Source organism: Gadus morhua, chromosome 9 (genome assembly GCF_902167405.1).
Source record: "Gadus morhua chromosome 9, gadMor3.0, whole genome shotgun sequence".
NCBI classification, from domain to species: Eukaryota; Metazoa; Chordata; class Actinopteri; order Gadiformes; family Gadidae; genus Gadus; species Gadus morhua.
The window spans coordinates 15,654,385-15,675,802 of record NC_044056.1 but is presented as its reverse complement, the minus strand read 5'-3'; the positions used below and the strand labels follow the sequence as shown (position 1 = coordinate 15,675,802).

Genomic DNA, 21,418 nt, shown 5'->3' with positions numbered 1-21,418 from the left:
CATTTGGATGAGGAGGTGTCCTGGCATCGCCCCCTTGGTCTGCTATATTGTCAGTCTTCTGATAAAATGGTCAACAGATGGAGGGAACAGACTTGGAGGAGGTGGAGGCCACCTTATAAGGAGGCCAAAAAACTCAAACCATCTGCTTCTCCTCTGCTGCACGACCTTCCTCATACATCCGCCCAATACTCATTGGATGATGTGTAGGGGGTCTGACAGCAGAAGATGTGGAACCTGGCTGGTTGTTGGTTGGGCTCTGGGCTGTGACAACACCTTGTGACTCATTCAGTCACAAGGATCTCACAATGAATTATGCAGCTTATTCCCAGAGCCTCCCTTAGTGGTTCATTAATAATCTCTCTCCCCCTCCCCCGATATGTGGATAAAGGGGGCACGGGCGTTACTAACGCTGCACATGAGGAAGGTAGAAACCAGTGAGGAGTAAACAGGAGAAGGCTGTAGGGATGGCTACACCAGATGGACAAAAGCGAAAGCAGAAGTTGTTGCTTAACCGTTTATGTGATTACTGAGCACATGTCGGTGGCAGCTCTTACTTACTAAGTAGGTGTACCAGAGGATAATTACACCACAGAGGTCAAGGTCTGTTTGGATGACTGGTTCTTTAATGTGACTGGGATAATATTTCTCATATAATCGTGAACATTGTAATCTATGCCATTTGGTCATTGTTACAAAAAAAGAGAAAACAAGCGTAAAATCCTATGATTTTGCCTGTTTCCAAAAAACACTAAATGACTGCGTGTGGATGTGTGGAGCTTGTTCTGGAAAGTCCTTGATTTTGATGATTGCATCCAAGGGAGGGTTAGGCTTCTCAGTATAACACCACAGTGACTGGCGCATTTCATATGCAACATCATCAAGAGATTCCTAGAACTCGTCCAAAACACATATCCCTGTTTGATTTCCATCTGATACAGTGGGCTCACTGACTCTTCAAATAAATACCTCTGATATTTATGGACTAAGAAGAAAATAATGCACTTTTACTTTTGCTCACAAAAAGCAAAAATTGCAACAACACATTATATGAAATATAAATTAGGTGTTTGATGAATTTTTAATGCATATAGTAGTCTGTCTGACTTACCCTAGACTAGACTTGACTCCCTAGTCTAGGGCCTAGACTCACTTCACAAAAGGTTTCAGTTCATACATTAAGGATGTTATCCATTGGCTACCTTCTCTGCGGCCAGATCTCACTGCCACCACCCACTATGAGCCAACCCTGGGATGGAGGCGGGAGCTGGATGGTCAAATTGTGGGTTATTATGTGTATGTATCTTCATAGCCGGTTTGGTATTGTCTGTTTTTCTGTGTCTTCATATTCATTTCTAATCATATACACAACATTGGATGATGGCTTGAATCAAGTTAAATATTGAAAGGCAGCCCTGTGGTCACAGAGGTCGTCTGCCTACGGAGTCATCACATTTTCTCTATGCATAAATAATAAGAATCATCATGTTGTACCATTTTAATAATTAATCTCATGCAATGGAGCTCATTCCATTGGGGCCAAGTGCTCTGGAAATATTAAGCACCTAATCGGTATCTCAAAAAATAAACGTACATTTCTTTACAGACATTTTTACAATCGAACAGGGACACCATTCCTAAGTGGATGTACTAGTCATAAGCCCAGCTGCACTTAGAGGTTAGAAAAGTACGAGAACAAAGTGCCGATATGGCTCGTATGATAACATACTACTCTCTGAGGGTGGCGATAGTGCATGTGGTTTTAGCTGACCGCCCATGCTGGTCAGCAGAACGGTCCACGGTCTATAGGCCGTGTTCCATCAGGCAGGGTCTACTGATAGCCTACAGGAGGCCATCAAGACCTCTGAACTTTAGATGGTGATTGCAGAGTTCATGACAACCCCTATGCACTTACGAGTGTTCTCTGCGGCAAAGGAATATAGAGCAAGTCTTACGATGGTAGAAGCCTATACGCTGTCTCGAGTTGGGCTGGAGACAGTCAGACAGGCAGTTAGATGGTTAATAAGATAGGGAGTCCAACTCCCATCATAAAGTTCAATCCACAATATCCATCCATGCATCATAGATCAAGATGCATGGCTCTATACTGCTCCGATATGTCCATGTATGCATCCATGATCTAGATGCATAACTCTATACTGCGTCACAATGGCTAGGTGACTTTGGCTTGTGGATGTACCTGTCTCTAGCATATCCCTCGTCCCTCCAGTGGTCAGTGGCTCTGGTGTGTTTGGGGCTGTTGATGCTTGCTGCTTTTTCCAAATCAAAGTGGAGCTCCTTCATGGTGTTAAGTCAGCCTTCTGCTCTGTGAAAACCTGTGTCAGGAGAAGGGGAACAGTGTTTCTATTGATCACAGATACAGGAGGCAGGCTGAAATATCATCTCAGAGAGAGAGAGAGAGAGAGAGAGAGAGAGAGAGAGAGAGAGAGAGAGAGAGAGAGAGAGAGAGAGAGAGAGAGAGAGAGAGAGACATAGGGAGAGAGACATAGGGAGAGAGACATAGGGAGAGAGACATAGGGAGAGAGACATAGGGAGGGGAAGATAGAGAGGAAGTCTGACCAGGGTAGTCTGACTCAAAACAAACAAGAACACCCCTAGTGGTGTTCATTGGATAACACAAGGTGTATATATGAAGTCCAGTTTGTTGGCACAATCTGAGAATGTCTATATGATTCTGTGTGCATTTTCGCATGATAGTTTACCTTTTCTTAAAACAATATATGAATCTGTTACTTACTACCTGAGACAGAGTGGGGATCTTAGAAGATCTTATTTCAGCTCTTTGAAAAGTGACATTGAAATCAAATCTCCAAGATCTCATACAATAATTTATCCATCTCTCTCTCTCTACCATCTATGTTCCTCCCCAGGCGTTTGGCCAGGCGTACTCCAATCAGCGCAAGGTGGCGGAGGACAGTGAGACCAACGAGGAGACGCTGCTGCGGGAGTCGGCCTCCAAGGAGGCGTACTACTCTGGGCGGCTGCTGGAGCTCCAGACGGAGCTGAGCCTCAGCAAGTCGGTGGCGTCCAACGGCCAGGCGGAGAGCGAGAGGCTGGGCGTGGTCGTGGGCGACCTCAAGGAGGTATGGTCCGGATCGTCAACTCATAGTGACTTATTTACTTCTACAGAGTCCCTGAGTCAATGAATGATATTCACTACAGCACACACACACACACACACACACACACACACACACACACACACACACACACACGGAAAGGGGGGGGGGGGGGGGGGGGGGGGGGTGTGGTTGTAGTTATTTCACTCGGTTGTCCGTAAAAACAGTAGGGCTAGAATCGAGCGAAAAGACTACAACCACCCCCCTTTTGGTTTCCGGTTGCGGTTCTGTTACCGTTTCATTGACAATATGCAGATTTAAAAAATGCCAAATAAAACACGACAGAAACTTTTTTTCGCTAGGATAGTTCATTAGGAACATCAACGAACACCACTTATCACTCGATGAGTTTCACATTTCTGAAAACGAACGTTTAGGGGTGTTTTTGAATGCCCATAGCCAGCCATTGTGAAGCATGCAGGGGCGATTCGAAATTAGCCAAATATTCGAGACAGGTCCAATATTCAAAATTTTGATCTTAACCACTCTATTTCATCCTAGACAAACCAGAAAGGGGGCTCAATGTTCAAAATACCGGAATTGTCCTTTAAATTGGAGAATTTAAGGGAAGTGAGAAAATTCTGATATGTGAAAAAAGGCGTTGGGATGAAGTTTGTTTATAGTTTGAGGTGTGTGTATAATGCCGCTTTTCCACCGCACATGTAGCTCGACTCGACACGACACGACTCGACACGACTCGACACGGTAGCAGCGCGGGTCCTTTTCCACCGCAAATAGTACCTCCGGGACGTGGGCGGGGTCGGCTGCGCGAAAGGGCCGTGACGTATTTTTATACGCGACGCAAACAACACCTACGTAACCCACACATGGACAGAACCCACATAACAACAATGGAGAACATCGATGCGATGGTATTCGTGTTCGTATTATTAGCTGGCATGTTGAAGAAGTGGAATATGTTGGCTGCGGCGCTGCTATGGCTGTTACCAGCATGGTTGCCATGTCGCTCTCGTGACTTCGTCACACTCTCTGGCCAATCAGTGGCCGGCCGTCTGCCGACGTCACCTTTTAGCATCGGCTCAGCCGCTTGGAACCTAGAGCGAGGCGGTACTAGAAAAAGCAGCCACTTCAGGTACCAGATACCATGTTTTCGCGGTGGAAACGCAAAAAAGGCGAGCTGAGTCGAGTCGAGTCGAGTCGTGTCGAGCTGGTACCATGCAGTGGAAAAGCGGCAATAAGTCTCTGTGTGTCCTGGCTGCAGTGGGCCCGGTTGAGGTTCGAGCCGGGGTCAGACAATGTGTCGGGCCCCCATTGTAGAGGCCAAATCCAGCACTAAGCTGAGGGCGAGAGAAATGCACTGAGCTCGGCACATGAGTGCGTGTGTGCGTGTGTTTATGTGTGTGTGTGTGTGTGTGTGTCTGTGTGTTTGCATGTGTGTGTGTGTTTGGAATATTGTGTCTGTGTCTGTGTTTGTGTGTGTGTGTGACTTCACCTACCAACCAGAGAGCAATGAGGAGTCATTAGTTGTGGGTGGGGAAATTAGAGTAGATAAGGGTCATTGTTGTCGATGTTTTGTGTCATGGTTCCCATCATACTTTGAATACACTGCCCATGATTCAGTCCTTACTGTAAATAAACTACTCATGAGCCAGTGCATACTGACAATTAAATGCACATAAATCATTGCATACACTGAATAAACTCTGAAAAAACTGCAGCACTTAGCCCAAAGGCAGGCCACAAGAAGGCCACAGGCAGCCCACAGACAGCTTAAAGGCAGCCAACAAGGGGCCAACAGGCAGCCAGGGAGGCAGCTACGCCTACACATTCACGGAAAGAACGAGTATCATACAGCAGGAAATCATTCTGGCACACTGAAGATGGCAAGTTTTTGGATTTGTCTACAAGAAGAGAAAGTCTGTTTCTTTGCCTGCAATTTCAAACACAATGGCTATAGCCTCGGATTGGTTTCTCTACAGATGCCTAGGACTCAACATTGATTATGTTATTCACTCAGAGTTCAGTTCATGGGACATGTGGGACATCTTCTGATAAACTACTGATTATTATCTTCCTCAGCACTTCTGGCTCGAATTTAAAAAGATGGATAATCTTCATGGAATCACGGCTCAGCTGTCATGCTGTTCTCTAAAATTGTTTGGAGGGTGGCGTTTTAACATCCAGAGTTAAAAGGAAAATTTTGAATATATTTAACACATTTTTTAATGATTTTTTTACCAATGACAACAACATGAGCATGGACCACATTCAAGGCTGTCTCATTGAGTATTTTTCTCTTGCCTGGACATTTTCTCGTTGACATATTCTCCTAACCAGCACTGGCCTTGGGCTCTGAGACTCACTGCTTCAGACGCCTCATCAGGGCTATTTGATCGCAGTTAGAGAGCGCTGACTCATACACTCACCAACCGAGCGGCAATTTGTCTAACAGCCTCTCTGAACAAGTTACTGTTTCCTTTACTTTTCCTTAACAGTGATCTGTGAATTATTGCCATAATAACAGCAAACCAATTGTATTTTATGCATATTTTGCATTATTTACATTGTAATGACTTTGTTATTGATATCTTTTTTATATATTTTGCACGTTGCATATTTTGTATTGTTGCTGTTATGCTCATATGCTGAAGCATTGCTTGGCAGACTCCCTTATATTCTACTGTGGTCATCAGAGAGGGGACCTACGTGTTCTAAAGGTCCCCCTTCTTCCTCTCTCTCCTGTCCCCAGAACAACGACCTGCTGGAGGTCCAGAGGAGCAGGATGAGGGAGGAGATCAAGGAGTACAAGTTCCGGGAGGGCCGGCTGCTGCAGGACTACACGGAGCTGGAGGAGGAGAACATCACCCTGCAGAAACTGGTCTCCACGCTCAAGCAGAACCAGGTCAGGAGCACATAGACCAACCATAGACCAAAACATACACACAAACACTAACACACCTGAACATACGCAGACATTTGTAAAGGTACCACCCATCATGCACATTTATATTTAGGGGAACCAAATCGACTTATAACCATTCATTCACACACCGACGGCGGAGTCAACCATGCAGGGCGACAGCCGGCTCGTCATGAGCAGTCAGGGTGAGGCGTCTTGCTCCGGGACACCTCGACACTCAACTAGGAGGAGCCGGGGCTCAAACCAGCAACCTTCCGTTTACCAGTCCATTCTGCTCTACCACCTGGAGCTACTGCCGGCACATGTTTGGCTGAAACGTCCTCAGGGGATCTGACCGCGTTGCTCCTGCCGTCTCGTCTCACGCTGCGTCTCCTCCTCTTCCTCAGGTGGAGTACGAGGGTCTGAAGCACGAGATCAAGGTGCTGGAGGAGGAGACGGTGCTGCTCAACAGCCAGCTGGAGGACGCCCTGCGGCTGAAGGACATCTCCCAGGGCCAGCTGGAGGAGGCGCTGGACTCGCTGAAGAGCGAGCGCGAGCAGAAGAACAACATGAGGAAGGAGCTGGCGCATCACATCAGCCTGACGGACAGCGTGTACGGCGCCGGGGCCCATCTGGCCCTCACCGTCACCGGGGTGGAGAACATCAAGTTCCCCGAGGACGCACTGGGGGGCCCTGGCCTGCCCCTGGCCAACGGCGGCAGCGAGGACAGCAACCGCTGCCCGGGGCACCTGCACGCTGCGGGCGCCGTGCTGGCCAAGATCAACGGCGTGGAGTACCGGCCCGGGCGCAAGGGGGAGGGGCTGCTGCCTGTGTCAGACCTGTTCAGCGAGCTCAACCTGTCGGAGATGCAGAAGCTCAAGCAGCAGCTGCTTCAGGTGGGTCCATGGGGGGCATGCCTGCATATGTGTGTGTGTGTGAAGAGCAACGGGAGCTCTAGTTATTGCAGTTACTGTGCCACACTCAAAAGACTCTTCAAATATTTATGTTCAACGCTTGATTCTGCCCACAGATCCCATTCAGACAGAGGTGGTCAATATACCATGCTCTATAAACATCCTCTATACAACCACACTGCTAATGAGTGGTTTCCACATTACACATAACTGTGCCGAACTGTGTGTGAGTGTGTGTGTGTGTGTGTGTGTGTGTGTGTGTGTGTGTGTGTGTGTGTGTGTGTGTGTGTGTGTGTGTGTGTGTGTGTGTGTGTGTGTGTGTGTGTGTGTGTGTCTGTGTGTGTGTGTCTGTGTGTGTAAATGTTTGACCATGTCAGGTTGAATTGGTGCATGATTTGTTTTTGCTGATAGATTTTTAATAACGCGGTGAAGGGCTCTAATGACGTTGTGGTGACATGACATTCGCTAAAGCATGCACGCTTAGTTTACCTGTACCATTCCCATTGTTAGTTTTGATGGTGGTCATTTCTACGCTGCAATTTAGAACATGCAGCATCGTAGAGAAAGCACTAGGATCTCGAGCCAAGCCTGGAACAGTCCCCAGAAACAGGGTGCTCTCACGCCATGTTAGCAGAGCGTCCTGTTAGCACTGTGTGGCTAGCTCTGAGGCCGCAGGGAAACACCTGTCAGTGGGATTAGCATCCAGGAGGAAGTTGCCAGACAGAGACACACACAGTCTCTCTCATCGCCCTTTAGCTGAGAGACATGTCGACAGGAATAGAATGTAAAAACAATAAATAAAAAAATCGAATAAAGTGCACACATAAGGTGACAGAGGAATATATATTGCTGGCGCACAACAGAGGGCAGAGACCCCAGTACAGATCTATCTGTGCCCCTATGTCTGATCACTTCCTCTACCCCTCTCTCTCATTGCATCCCTACCTCCCCGATTCTCACTCTCTCCCCCTTTCACTCCCTGCCACGGCTTGCATGGGGAGTTGAACCCAAACACAGACATCAGCCACAGGTTAGAAGCAAAGCGTAGCTTTACTTGATTAGAATAGGCGGACCGAAACAAAACAACAACAAACAAAGAATGAACCAAAATATTTGGGCAGAAACTAAGGAAGTTAGATAGGAGAAACACAGGTGAATATAATTAATAGTTAAAAAAGGTGACAGACAAAACAGGTACTGAGTAGGGTTTGGGTAGGATCACATCACACTATCACTGTCTCTCACTAGATTAATTGAAATTTTCAGACACACACAAACACACACACACACACACACACACACACACACACACACACACACACACACACACACACACACACACACACACACACACACACACAAACATACATGCACGTAGACACACGCAAGAAAGAAGAAATGTAATTAGCATTACTAAAATACAATTGATTTGCTTCATCACAAATATTATTTCATTTCAGGAAATTGCTGATGCTTTTTGGGATTTCTAGTGGATTCCATTGCTGTCTCAGAGATAACCCCTAACCTCAATGGCATATATACAATATGAGAAAGCGGTTATTATTTATGATATAATTACTTCACTTTAATGTTAAAAAAGTAAAAAATTGAAAGGATTGGCTAAGGGCACAGGGAGTGCACATTGTTAGTTGGTAGTCGGTTAGTTCTGCATGCTCCAGCTGCTTGTGTGCAGTACCCTGCCTGTCTCGACCTGCAGTGCCTCCTCCCGTCCTGCAGGTGGAGCGTGAGAAGGCGGCGCTGCTCATGACCCTGCAGGAGTCTCAGACCCAGCTGCTGCACACGCAGGGCGCCCTCAGCGAGCAGCACGAGCGCGTGCACCGCCTCACCGAGAGGGTCAACGCCGCCAACGGCCTCCGTGGCGACAAGGAGTCGGAGGACTCGCAGCGGAGCGAGAAGCCCGACGGGGGCACGCCCTCGCCGCCGGCCAACGACGCCCCCCACGACTACGACCCGGACATCCGCGGGTTCGAGGTCCTGGAGTGCAAGTACAAGGTGGCGGTGCTGGAGGTGATCGACCTGAAGGCCGAGCTGAAGGCGCTGAAGGAGAAGTACAACAAGGCGCTGGAGGGGGCGGCGGAGCGGGGCCAGGGGGAGAGCTGCAGGGGGGAGGACTGCCGGGCGAAGGCGCTGGACGAGCAGGTCCGCCCCGGGACACTCCAGCGCTCACACATGCAGCCACTGTCATCCAATCAAAAGACTGAGTCTGCAGAGAAGCTATAGAAATCCAACATCATTATTATTAATGTACTAATTGTGCAGGGAGCCTAATTTAAGTACAATTCAAGTTCAATGTACCCCCAAAATACACACATCAAGATACTATAATATATAATGTAATTTTTTCATAAAAATGAACCTCTTACAATGAATCCAAATGAGCATCTCTAACGATGTACACACATCAAGATACAATAACATATATCGTTGTAATTTTTTCATTCATTTTAACATCTGACAATTGAACCTAATGAGCATCTAGCTAATGAACCAACTCATTAACCCCACCCTCTCACGCCCCTCTCCTCGCCCCCAGGTGTGCGGTCTGGAGCGCAGCTGCCGCGAGGGCCGGGAGCGGGTGGGGTGCCTGGAGGCGGAGCTCCGCTCGGCCAGCGCCGTGGCGACGGAGAGCCACGGCATGCTGAACACGGCGCAGGACGAGCTGGTGACCTTCAGCGAGGAGCTGGCGCAGCTGTACCACCACGTCTGCCTGTGCAACAACGAGACGCCCAACCGCGTCATGCTGGACTACCTCCGCCAGCGCCGCGCGCCGCGCGGGGGCAGCCTCAAGGGCTCGGACGACGCCCGGGCGCTGCTCACCCCGCGCCTGGCCCGCCGTCTGGCCGCCGTGGCCGCCGCCTGCTCCTCCGCCGACTCGCCCAGCCCCCCGCGCAGCCCCATGGACTCCCCCTCCAAAGAGGCCCCGTCTGGGGAGGGCCAGACCAACGGCATCACCCCCACCACCAACAACACCAACGCCAGCACCACCAACACCACCAACGGAGACAGGGGCTCTCCGCTGGGGTGCCAGGGAAGCCCCCCCCGCTGCCCCCTCGGCATCTCCCCCTCCCTGTCCCCGGGCCCCTCGGAGGCGGGCAGCGACCTGCGCAAGGAGCCCATGAACATCTACAACCTCAACGCCATCATCCGGGACCAGATCAAGCACCTGCAGCGGGCGGTGGACCGCTCCCTGCAGCTGTCCCGGCAGCGGGCCGCCGCACGGGAGCTGGCGCCCATGCTGGACAAGGACAAGGAGTCGTGTCTGGAGGAGATCCTCAAGCTCAAGTCCCTGCTGAGCACCAAGAGGGAGCAGATCGCCACGCTGCGGCTGGTGCTCAAGGCCAACAAGCAGGTGACCGCCCCGGGCCAGGCTTTGTTCTGTTAGTGTGCTCAGGAGAATGTTCCTTATTCGTGATCTGTAATGAGGCCTGAGATACTAAAGACCCTCTTGTCCCAATGGCAGACAGCAGAGGGGGCACTGGCCAACCTGAAGAGCAAATACGAGAATGAGAAGACCATGGTGACGGAGACCATGATGAAGCTGAGGAACGAGCTGAAGGCTCTGAAGGAAGACGCCGCTACCTTCTCCTCTCTGAGGGCCATGTTCGCCACCAGGTGAGACCGGCTTCTGGAACATTCCCCCAGAGACCTGTAACACACGCGCAGTAGGGACTGTGTTAGGAGAACATCTCTATTCATCTTCATTCACCTAGCTTGGCGACATCATGGTTCTTAATGTCGGAGCATGCGGATCCCCACACTCAGCAGTATTTATTTGGTTAATTTGTTTCCAAAGTACTTAGAACCAAGATGGCCGCCAGGTGAAGAAGGCCCATCGGCTCCATTCCAATCCTTTCTACCCTGTATCTCCTTCACTCTCTCCTCCAGTAAAGGGTAACCGAGACCTTTGTGTCCTCCCCAGGTGTGACGAGTACGTGACCCAGCTGGACGAGATGCAGCGGCAGCTGGCGGCGGCGGAGGACGAGAAGAAGACGCTGAACTCCCTGCTCCGCATGGCCATCCAGCAGAAGCTGGCGCTGACCCAGCGCCTCGAGGACCTGGAGTTCGACAACGAGCTGACCTACCGCGGCCGCGGCACCAAGGGGCCCAAGATCAGGAGCAGCCCGCCCAAAGTAGGTCGCCGCAACACCGCCAGGCCACCCCCACCCATGCCATAGCGCTGGTCAGCCCGGGTCAGCTCCAAGGTGTTATCAGTAGCAGATTAACTGCAGGACATCAACTGATTTGATTGCAAACCTCATAGTCTGCAGAGCGACATGGCAGCATGCTGCATACATGTATTTGCTCACAGCGCCCCCCAGTGGTAGTGGCTGTGGCTATTGAATCTTTCATAAGAATACGCCTTAAACAGTTATTATATCTAACTCCTTCCTACTATAATGGACATTATGAACCCAGATAGTGATTAATAAAATAAATACCAAATTGGCTCACAGTTATATGTACCTATTTTAGAAAAATTATTTGTTCCACCAGTAGTAAAACCAGTTATACCACTTTGTTCACTTATTTTTCCAAACACAATGGATTGTACCGTCAAACAATCACACCATTTAAAACACAATTTATAAACAGTTACCTGGAAATGTGTACAAACAAATTTCTTGACGGAGGACATATTTTGTAGATGTGAATCTCAGAGGGAAATTCTTTGTCTGTCTGTCTGTCTGTCTGTCTGTCTGTCCGTTATCTGTCTATCTGTCTGTCCGTCTGTCTATATGTCTTTCTGAAAATGTTCCATCAAGGTGAGAAAAGGTTTACATTTCATGTTGTCCTCCTTAGGCAAACCCCCCTTGCATTGATATTGTTAGTATATTATAATATATATATACCAAAAATATATCTATATTACGTCCTATCGGCCTCAACCTATACGTCCTATGCTCCGAGCCGGCTTACCTAGGGTCATCTCTCGCTGAAACTGCCCCCCTTGACCTCCTGACCCCCCAGTCCCCTTATGTGTGTTGTCTTGTGAGCTAACCCTGAGTGTCACTACTCTGTACGTCTGTCTAATTTATCAGTCTCTTGTAGATTGTCAGCAGCCTGCTGCTGCCACGTTACCGCCACTTTCCCCACAAGTAAGGCGAGGGAGAGTCCCAGCGGGCCCCAGGTAACCAGGCCTCCAGGGCGCCTCCGACGCAGCCAGCGCACACCGCCCGCACACCGTCCCACCGACTCACCGCAGCTTTACACCATCGCTGGCCTTCTGCCACTGCCCTTCTCTGTGTTCTGGCTCTCTCTTCATTCTCCCTGTCTCTCTGTCTCTGCGCTATTTCATGTCCTTCCCCTGGTCAGGGACGCGTGCTGCATTTAAATGAGATGCCCATAGCCAAGCACATACCTTTTTCTTTCCTTCTTTTTTTGCTCTCCAAAAACTCTGTCCACTTGGTCCTCTTGGATGTCACACCAGGTGAACCAATGATAGAGTTTGGCTTTGCTTCACACGGAGGGGCCTCCCTGTTACCATGGAAGCGTAACAGCCCCAACTTCAGAATATTGTTTAGTACAGGAAATGCAGTATTCTTCCGAATCGATACCTGACTGGATGCATGTCTTTTCTTTTCTTTTTTTGCGGTATGCATGTATTCAAATAACAACACACCTGCACATAAGCACGGGCTCTAAACATCCAGCTCCAACACAATGGCATCAACTTCTTCAAATTACAACAACTTCCTGTCTGCAAGTAGGGACCTGCAGCTGTGGGGATTATGAAGTCAGTAAGAGAGAGGCGAAGAGACCATTACACTATCAATCATATAAAATAATGGCTCTTCTAATTCAAGATTGAGGAGATAACTGCAGTTTTCTAACTGCAGTGAATAAACAAGCCCAAGACTGGGCAATTGCAGATCTCCACCTACGGCCCTGTCCTTTCAAAGACATGTGACGTGTTCAAGTTCACAATTGATTGCTGAACGACACGTTTCAACCCTGATGCCCTCATCAATACAAGCTCCAGGCTCCTACAGCAATGACGTCATCATGTTGGTTGTTCCCTCTTGTTTCTCCTTCATGTCGGCTTCTAGCCTCCAGTTACACGTCTCTCTGCTAAACCAAGGCAACTCTGTCTGCACTGATCGCGTGATTTGCGTGTTTGTTGATCGTGTTGATTTCGTACAAAAAACATCATTCTTAATCAAAGTTGTGTCGGATGTTGTCCTCAGACGCTCACATTTTACTTTCCTCCCTCTCTCCTCCTTGCTTCAGTCCTTACCTGGTGGTGGACCTCCAGGGGTACCGCTACACAGCCCTCCCCACTGGCCCCCGGCTCCCCCCCTTTGAACCCCGGAACTGCCTGACCCAGCCACAACAACCCCCTGGTACCTAACCTCCAGCCCCACCTCTCCACCCATGGACCTCTCCTCTCCACCCATGGACCCCTCCTCTCCACCCATAGACCCCACCTCTCCACCCATGGACCCCACCTCTCCACCCATGGACCCCTCCTCTCCACCCATGGACCCCTCCTCTCCACCCATAGACCCCACCTCTCCACCCATGGACCCCACCTCTCCATCCATGGACCCCTCCTCTCCACCCATGGACCCCACCTCTCTACCCATGGACCCCACCTCTCCACCCATAGACCCCTCCTCTCCACCCATGGACCCCTCCTCTCCACCCATGGACCCCTCCTCTCCACCCATGGACCCCACCTCTCCATCCATAGACCCCACCTCTCCACCCATGGACCCCACCTCTCCACCCATGGACCCCACCTCTCTACCCATGGACCCCACCTCTCCACCAAAGGACCCCACCTCTCCACCCACCTCTCTACCCATGGACCCCACCTCTCCACCCATGGACCCCACCTCTCCACCCACCTCTCTACCCATGGACCCCACCTCTCTACCCATGGACCCCACCTCTCCACCCACCTCTCTACCCATGGACCCCACCTCTCCACCCACCTCTCCACCCATGGACCCCACCTCTCCACCCACCTCTCCACCAATGGACTCCTCCTCTCCACCCACCTCTCCACCCATAGACCCCACCTCTCCACCCACCTCTCTACCCATGGACCCCACCTCTCCACCCACCTCTCCACCAATGGACCCCACCTCTCCACCCACCTCTCCACCAATGGACTCCTCCTCTCCACCCATGGACCCATCAGGAATCGCCACAGAGACAAGAAAACCGTTCTGCCCACGCTCCCCAACACCAACCACGCCATCACCCCAGAGTCCCACCTGGTGCCTACCCACCCGGCCCCCAGCCCCCTCTCAAGAGGCCCCCAAAGGGAGGTCTGTTGCGGGCCCCAGACTCATGAGGTGTGAGCTGAATGACGTTGTAGTTGTGCAGTGGATGTAAATCCTGTGTAAAGACTCTAAGGGAATTAAACGTCCCCCCCTATTTATTACATTATTTATTATCTATTTATGAGACTTCTGTTTTTATTTTGCAATACACATTATTTTTAAAAATATTTTATTGAATATTTATTATGATTTATATGATTATGTTCTCCACATGTTTGTTGTTCGTTCCTCACCACGACATTTAAAACATGCTTCTTACTGTGGTGTAGCCTTCAGTAATACAATGCTCAGATAATTTGTGAGATAAGGTCATGCACATCACAAAATTTGATTTAGATATTTATTTAAGATGATGACCAAGGAACTACACATAGGATAAATAAAATAAAATGAATTACATTAGAACTGCTGGTGATGGATTAATTTAGGCGATCCCCTTAAACCCATTTTGTCTATGCTTTGTCATTATGTTCTTGAAATGTCTACATAAATAACTATATTTTATACTTTCATGTTTGTTATAGTTTTTGGGGTTTAAACATCAGTGGGGCTGTTTGTCAGTTTATGCTCATTATGCTATTGCATCAGGAAGTCACACCAGTGCATTGAAGGCAATTGCAAGAATTTACTTAACGTTGTAGCGTCAAACACTACTGAAAGAAGACTAATTTTATTACTTTATTTGCAGTAAACCTAATATACACTAGCTGTTTAGCATCTCATCTACGCTTCTTTCTGTAGTCACAAGCACAAGTATGCACTCTGCATTGAAGCAATAGCTGTGGTCTAAAGAGTCTTCACTATCGTTTCATCTCCCAGATGACACTAACCAGCAGTTCAGAAGAGGAGTCGAATCCACAAAGCTCTTCATTCACAATATATTTTGTTGCATGAACGCCACGCTCTGAAACCGATGGAGGGAATAGTCTGGACAATACAGGTGATAACAGAGTTAGGTGAGCTGTGTATGAGTTATTTTCATCAGACCATTGTGTTGTTATTCGCTGATGTGGATGGATATAATAACTGTTTAAGGTATACTCTTGTGAAATATTCAAAAGCCATAGGAGACAATCTCTTGGTCTACATGGACAATATAGCTTTCAAATGAGGAGAATGTGAAACAGAAAGCATGTATGTAACAACAGTGGTAACAAGTTGACAAAGTTCTACAATGTGCAATCAATTGTTTAATTTGCCTCCCTCTGACTGTTGATAATGGGTAGACGCTGTTACACCTACTGAGTGAGTATGCGACGTCTTCTACATGGTTATTCACCGGTAGACCCGTAGACCTATCTCTTCTGAATTCCCCTTCCACTCCTTGGTTGGTTTGCACAATGCTAGTGTTGACGGTGGTACTAATGCTGGTACCAGACACTAATCAAAAGTTAAAGAAAAAGAACATGAATTGAGTGGAAAAGAAAATGAAATCCTCATGGTTTTACAGTTTCTATTTCACTGAAAGTAACTCAAAATCATTATGACAGTTGTTTCAATATGAATTAAATTCTTGTCCTTTGACTCTAGGAGTTATTTTTGTTCAAAGATTATGTGAGCCTGTGCGAACACACACACAAACACACACACACACACACGCACACACGCGCGCGCGCACACACACACACACACACACACACACACACACACACACACACACACACACACACACACACACACACACACACACACACACACAATAATAACAATTGTAAAGATTTTTATTACGCCTTTCATCACAACCGAATGCGTTTGGGACGCGGGGAGCTAAAAAAAAATCACAATACAGGCAGAAATTAGGCATTGACAGGGCTTCATGAGGAATGCACTGTTTAACCTGATGGTTGGGACGACTAGCCTACTTGTCTGTGCACTGAGATACACCCCTCGGGTTTCCTTATTTTGGAACACTGGAAATTACTATTGGCAGTGGTTTTATTTGAGCTACAAAAATGTGTTGGGTCCATTGAAACAAAAGGTCTCACTCAGAGCCCAGCAGGCGATCGTGGTGCTAATATAATCAGAGGCTATGATTTACGCGCAGAGTGGATCACGTCACGTCACTGCGTCTCTACGGACTACGCGATGTTCTGTTCTGACCTGCGGTGACGAGGAACGGTAGTTGTTGTAGTTGTTCCGCGGTGGGTTGGCTGTAGGTTTATAATATGACCCTCAATCACGCCGATGTTGGATTGATCACGCTCCGGTAGAATGGACGACTTCAGAAGAGCTGCGATTAGGCGAAAACCGCTAAATGTGGACTATCCTTCAGACTCTGAAGAGGAAAGTTCAGGTGAGTTTTTTTGTTATATATTATTTTGGCCCAGTATTTGTCATCACCAACTAAACTTATCGTACGTATCCTACAGGCACCTGAATTTGCGTTACGAAATCATTGGCTAAAATTGAGAAAATCCGATAAAAAATTGTTGACAGGCTGCCTCGAACTTAATTAACAGGTATTTTGCACTTCATTGGAACACGATTCCACGAATGTAGATCAGAAAGAATAGAATGGCCAGGTAACACACCTTTTGGAACGGTCAGAGGTAAACCTTGTTGACACAACATCTAGAATGACTTGCTGACTGCATGCAGCCATTTAGGATCACGCCTTTGTAGGCAAGCCCCAGCCTGTTATGAAACTGCTGTAGGCTAAATATTTTCCATTTAGTTATACATTTGCAAAGTGCAATGCAGGTGTCACATCTAGGCTCACTTAGTCTAGCTTTCAGAGAACCACACATGAACTGAAAACGGGCCAGGGATCTGCACGTGGGATATTATACTATGGTATACTGTATGTGTACAGTGAACTTTATGTCAGTCATTGAGTCAGTTCCTGCATGACTTTGTGAGAAGCAGGAACGTCTTATTCACAGAATGCCACATCATGCAATTTCTGTTATCCCTTCCTTTTGGGTAGTGGCTTAAGTCAACTTGAAACATGAATACTGTTACTTTTAAGAGTGGACCAACCCATGTTGAACTTTGAACTTTTTTTGTTGAGGCTTGGTGTTGAGGACTGATTATTGTATCACAACGTCAGAAGTGAACAACTAGAAGGAATATTGCTAATGTTACGAGTATGCAGTGGACTCTTTGTTGGGCTTGCATTGTGTTTTACCTTTGTCTTTTGTTGTGGTTAAGTACAATGCATCCATTATGTTCATTTTGCACGATTCAAGTGTGTATAGTATGTAAATAAAATAAATAAGAGCTATTATTTAAGATATGCAATTTATTTTGTGGTTATTCATTGTCTTTTGAACACCTTTCCCTAAACATCTACAACACTGACTTATCTCTCTTTCGTGGTGTAGGCCTACAGCTTTTTCAAAACCACCCAGCAGACAATTACGATTGTACAATTGTAGGCTACTAAAACTCAACTTATCGTGACCCAATTGTCTGGAAAAGTGAGGGCATTGACCAGAAGACTATAGTTTCATTGTGTCCCTTACTGAGCCATTTAGGAAGCGTTCTGTTTGACAGGGTTCACTTGTGCTGTTCATGCTCCTCTGGGGAATCCTTAGCAGTTGGAGATCCTTCAATAGGTTGTCATCAGTTCGGTTCTATTAGGGAATGCATTGGATTGGGATACCTCATTTAAGCTTTAATGGCCACAGGGCTGCTCTCTTTGTAGTTTTCGTCTCTCTTTATTTTACCCTCACACTAACAGGTTTTCTAATGTCATGACAATTCAATCTGCTGGAAACTCACCCACAATGATTGATCCGGATATTATTTGGCTAATCACAATTAATAAGTGTACCTGTAACAAATTTGTGTGAAACACACTACCACAAAGATGACGAGATCTCTCTTTAAGACAACAGGAATAACAAATGCTAAGTGGAGAAGGCTACGGCTAAGTGACTTTTGCCCATAAGCGTTTCTCCATGTTGGGAGCAGTTCCAGGGATGAACTGGTATCAGGACTTCAGCATCATGGCTCAACAATGGAGCTGTTTGTGTCCAGTCTGGGAAGCTAGACGTGGGACTGTATGAACAGTGTCTATGTGGATGACATTGTTCTGGTGCGTTGCTCCATGCATCGGGATTAATGACTCTTAGTCTTCAATGCTTTAACACCCTCCTTATCCCAATGTGACTCAATGAAGTTCAGCCAATTCAACTCTTGCGTTGATTATAATGTATTTTCTAAGAGGAAAATGATTGAAATGGTGATGCAACCTAAAATACAACCTGTCACTTTGGAAAAAACAACCTTGTAAATCACAGTTGAAGAAGCTATTACACCATAAACAATCACACCATACACAGGAAAATGTCTTCCATTTACAAGCTGCTTTCTGCATTCCCATTCCTCAGCCTGCCTTACTGTGGTGAACGTGTGCTGTAGTGGCTCACTGTGCTGTACTTGTGCTGTGTTTCCCCTCTGTGGGAGGATTGTATTCCTCTTGTTCTCTGCTCTCTAGGCAGAGCATGGCCTCCTGGGCTGCGATCAGTTCCTATAATAATATATATCTGTGGTATCAGAGCATTACTAGCTCGTATGGTACTTCATTGATTTACATGTGCAGAGATACATTTCCAAAGCTCATCTTCTTCTTATATTCTTTCCAATGCTTGAATGTATATATATATATATATATATATATATATATATATATATATATATATATATATATATATATATATATATATATGTTTATTATACTGTAATAACCTCAAACCCTGGTGATTGGCTGGGGTTATTGGATTCCTGAAAAATCCCTAAAGAAGATAACACATAACGAAACAACTCATGGTAACGTCAGAGTCGAAAGTCTTAAAGGTACAGGTACACAACCTCTTATCTGTTCAGTTTGTGACCTTCATTTGGATGTGTGTGTGTGTGTGTGTGTGTGTGTGTGTGTGTGTGTGTGTGTGTGTGTGTGTGTGTGTGTGTGTGTGTGTGTGTGTGTGTGTGTGTGTGTGTGTGTGTGTGTGTGTGTGGGTCTGTGTGTGTGTGTGTGTGTGTGTGTGTGTGTGTGTGTGTGTGTGTGTGTGTGTGTGTGTGTGTGTGTGTGTGTGTGTGTGCTTTGGGGGATGGTGCTTCTAAAGAGTAGAAAACAAAGCATTTTGGATGTCGTATGAGAAATCCATATTTATCTTATGTTATAAGTAAGTGTAAAGTATAAGTGTATAAGTGTATAAGTGTAAAGTAATAAGCACATATTATTGGTTCATATATTACTATTGAACTAACAGACTTATCCAGTGTCTAGGGGCGATGTCGCCAGCATTGTTTGTGTGTATGTGTGTGTGTGCGTGTGTGTGAAAGGCAAGCCATAACTCATATCTTCAAACCGAGCCCAAGCCTGCAATCCGTATTCCCAGTGTGTCCATAAACACAGCGGGTGTGGACAGAGCTGAACAGGTAGGGTTCAATATCTCCCTCCAATCATAGAGCAGGAGAGAGAGAGAGAGAGAGAGAGAGAGAGAGAGAGAGAGAGAGAGAGAGAGAGAGAGAGAGAGAGAGAGAGAGAGAGAGAGAGAGAGAGAGAGAGAGAGAGAGAGAGAGAGAGAGAGAGAGAGAGAGAGAGAGAGAGAGAGAGAGAGAGAGAGAGAGAGAGAGAGAGAGAGAGAGAGAGAGAGAGAGAGAGAGACTATATTACAATGAGAATCATATTACATGAGTATTTTGTCAGACAACCTAATTTAATATATGAATTACATAATTCAGTCAAGGGCATCCTGATATCATTGAAGTGCACTACCACATCGACTGTGAAGTTGATGTGAGTAAACATGCGATAAAGTATTTCAACAATAACATTGTTCAAATACTGTCCAGCCTGATTAAACGCATTAACATTAAATCCAACTAGTTGAAAAGAAAAATAAGCATATCTTCCACCAATAGGTGGCAGCACATCCTAAGTATCACTCACGGATGAATGTTGAAACGCACACAGGAATGAATGGCACCACATTCCATATTTAACGTCTTGAGGCCAGACAAGGTCTGTTATTTGATCTCTGACTCATTATCCCTGTTGGTCTATGTATGTCTTTGGAATCAATGCCCAATTTCATTGTTTGCTTTCTATGTTTACCATCAGTAAAAGTCCTACAAATAATGACTTCATTTATTCTAGTTATTTGTCCCCTTTGTTAGAAGATGAGGTGACTTCCTCATTTACCCTTAATTTTATTGTTTTACTGCAATAAGATCTAAATGTTAATGTCAAAAAAAGAGTAAGTTATTAATATGGTATTCTAATAATAATAATAAACAAGTCATTAAATATTCCTTTGTTTCTGCCAGAAATAAACATATGTTGTGTCGATGCTGTTTTCTAGCCATTCTCCAGGGAAAGAGTCTCTCCATGTCCCACATTGTTTGCCCCAATTCCAGGAAGGGTATCTCTGGAAAAACAAGCACAAGGGGGCGAAAGGGAAAGAATTGGTTCTATAGATACCATAATTAAGGAAGGCTAGGAAGGAATACAGCGGTGACACACTACCTTTATCTGCGGTACCCCTACTGTGTGTGTGTGTGTGTGTGTGTGTGTGTGTGTGTGTGTGTGTGTGTGTGTGTGTGTGTGTGTGTGTGTGTGTGTGTGTGTGTGTGTGTGTGTGTGTGTGTGTGTGTGTGTGGTTGTGTGTTAGAGAGAGAGAGTGGGGGGGTCCTACAGTCTTACATCACTCAGTGTGTTTGCCCATGTGAAGGAAATGTTGGAAAATATGTCTTGTCGTTCATTCCTTCATGGGAAGTCTGATGCAAAACCAACCAGTGAGGACTTGAGGGCCCTCAGATAGGTTATGGGGCCCTCAGTGAGGACATGGGGGCCCTCAGTGAGGACATGGGGGCCCTCAGTGAGGACATGGGGGCCCTCAGTTAGGACATTGGGGCCCTCAGTGGGGATGTGGGGGCCCTCAGTGGGGACATAGGGGCCCTCAGTGGGGACATGGGGGCCCTCAGTGGGGACATGGGGGCCCTTAGTGAGCACATGGGGGCCCTCAGTGAGCACATGCTGGGCCCTGTTGTTCTTTCCAATCAGCTCTGTGGTGCTTCCTGAGCGCGGCGTGCTGCTTCCTGTCCCGGGCTCACATTGTTCCTCCATCTGGTCGCTCCAGCTTTACTACGCAACCCCTTAGCTAACCCGGGGCAATGTTTGTGTCTGAAGACTGAAACTGGTGACATCAACGTGGAGTGGAGTCACCCTGTCCGGACTGGACTCCAACA

The 21,418-nt window shown here is 47.1% G+C and overlaps 2 protein-coding genes across 3 annotated transcripts in view; both read left to right on the top strand.

Annotated features, from left to right (window-relative positions):
- The window catches only part of bicd1a (bicaudal D homolog 1a), a 25,766-nt gene extending 12,411 nt beyond the window's left edge, over nucleotides 1-13,355 (top strand). The window contains exons 2-10 of one of the 2 annotated variants that reach the window (XM_030367307.1): nucleotides 2,889-3,101; nucleotides 5,848-6,000; nucleotides 6,405-6,893; nucleotides 8,649-9,071; nucleotides 9,466-10,281; nucleotides 10,393-10,544; nucleotides 10,852-11,062; nucleotides 11,982-12,060; nucleotides 13,161-13,355. In XM_030367307.1, coding sequence (XP_030223167.1) covers nucleotides 2,889-3,101; nucleotides 5,848-6,000; nucleotides 6,405-6,893; nucleotides 8,649-9,071; nucleotides 9,466-10,281; nucleotides 10,393-10,544; nucleotides 10,852-11,062; nucleotides 11,982-12,032 — 2,508 coding nt within the window. In that variant the 3' untranslated portion in view covers nucleotides 12,033-12,060; nucleotides 13,161-13,355. Of the gene's footprint in view, nucleotides 1-2,888; nucleotides 3,102-5,847; nucleotides 6,001-6,404; nucleotides 6,894-8,648; nucleotides 9,072-9,465; nucleotides 10,282-10,392; nucleotides 10,545-10,851; nucleotides 11,063-11,971; nucleotides 12,061-13,160 lie in introns of both variants that reach the window. The other variant, XM_030367306.1, reaches the window with a different exon arrangement.
- Nucleotides 13,356-16,320: 2,965 nt separating this feature from the next.
- fgd4a (FYVE, RhoGEF and PH domain containing 4a) overlaps nucleotides 16,321-21,418 on the top strand; it is a 45,193-nt gene continuing 40,095 nt past the window's right edge. The window contains exon 1 of the mRNA XM_030365791.1: nucleotides 16,321-16,514. Coding sequence (XP_030221651.1) covers nucleotides 16,433-16,514 — 82 coding nt within the window. The 5' untranslated portion in view covers nucleotides 16,321-16,432. The remainder of the gene's footprint in view (nucleotides 16,515-21,418) is intronic.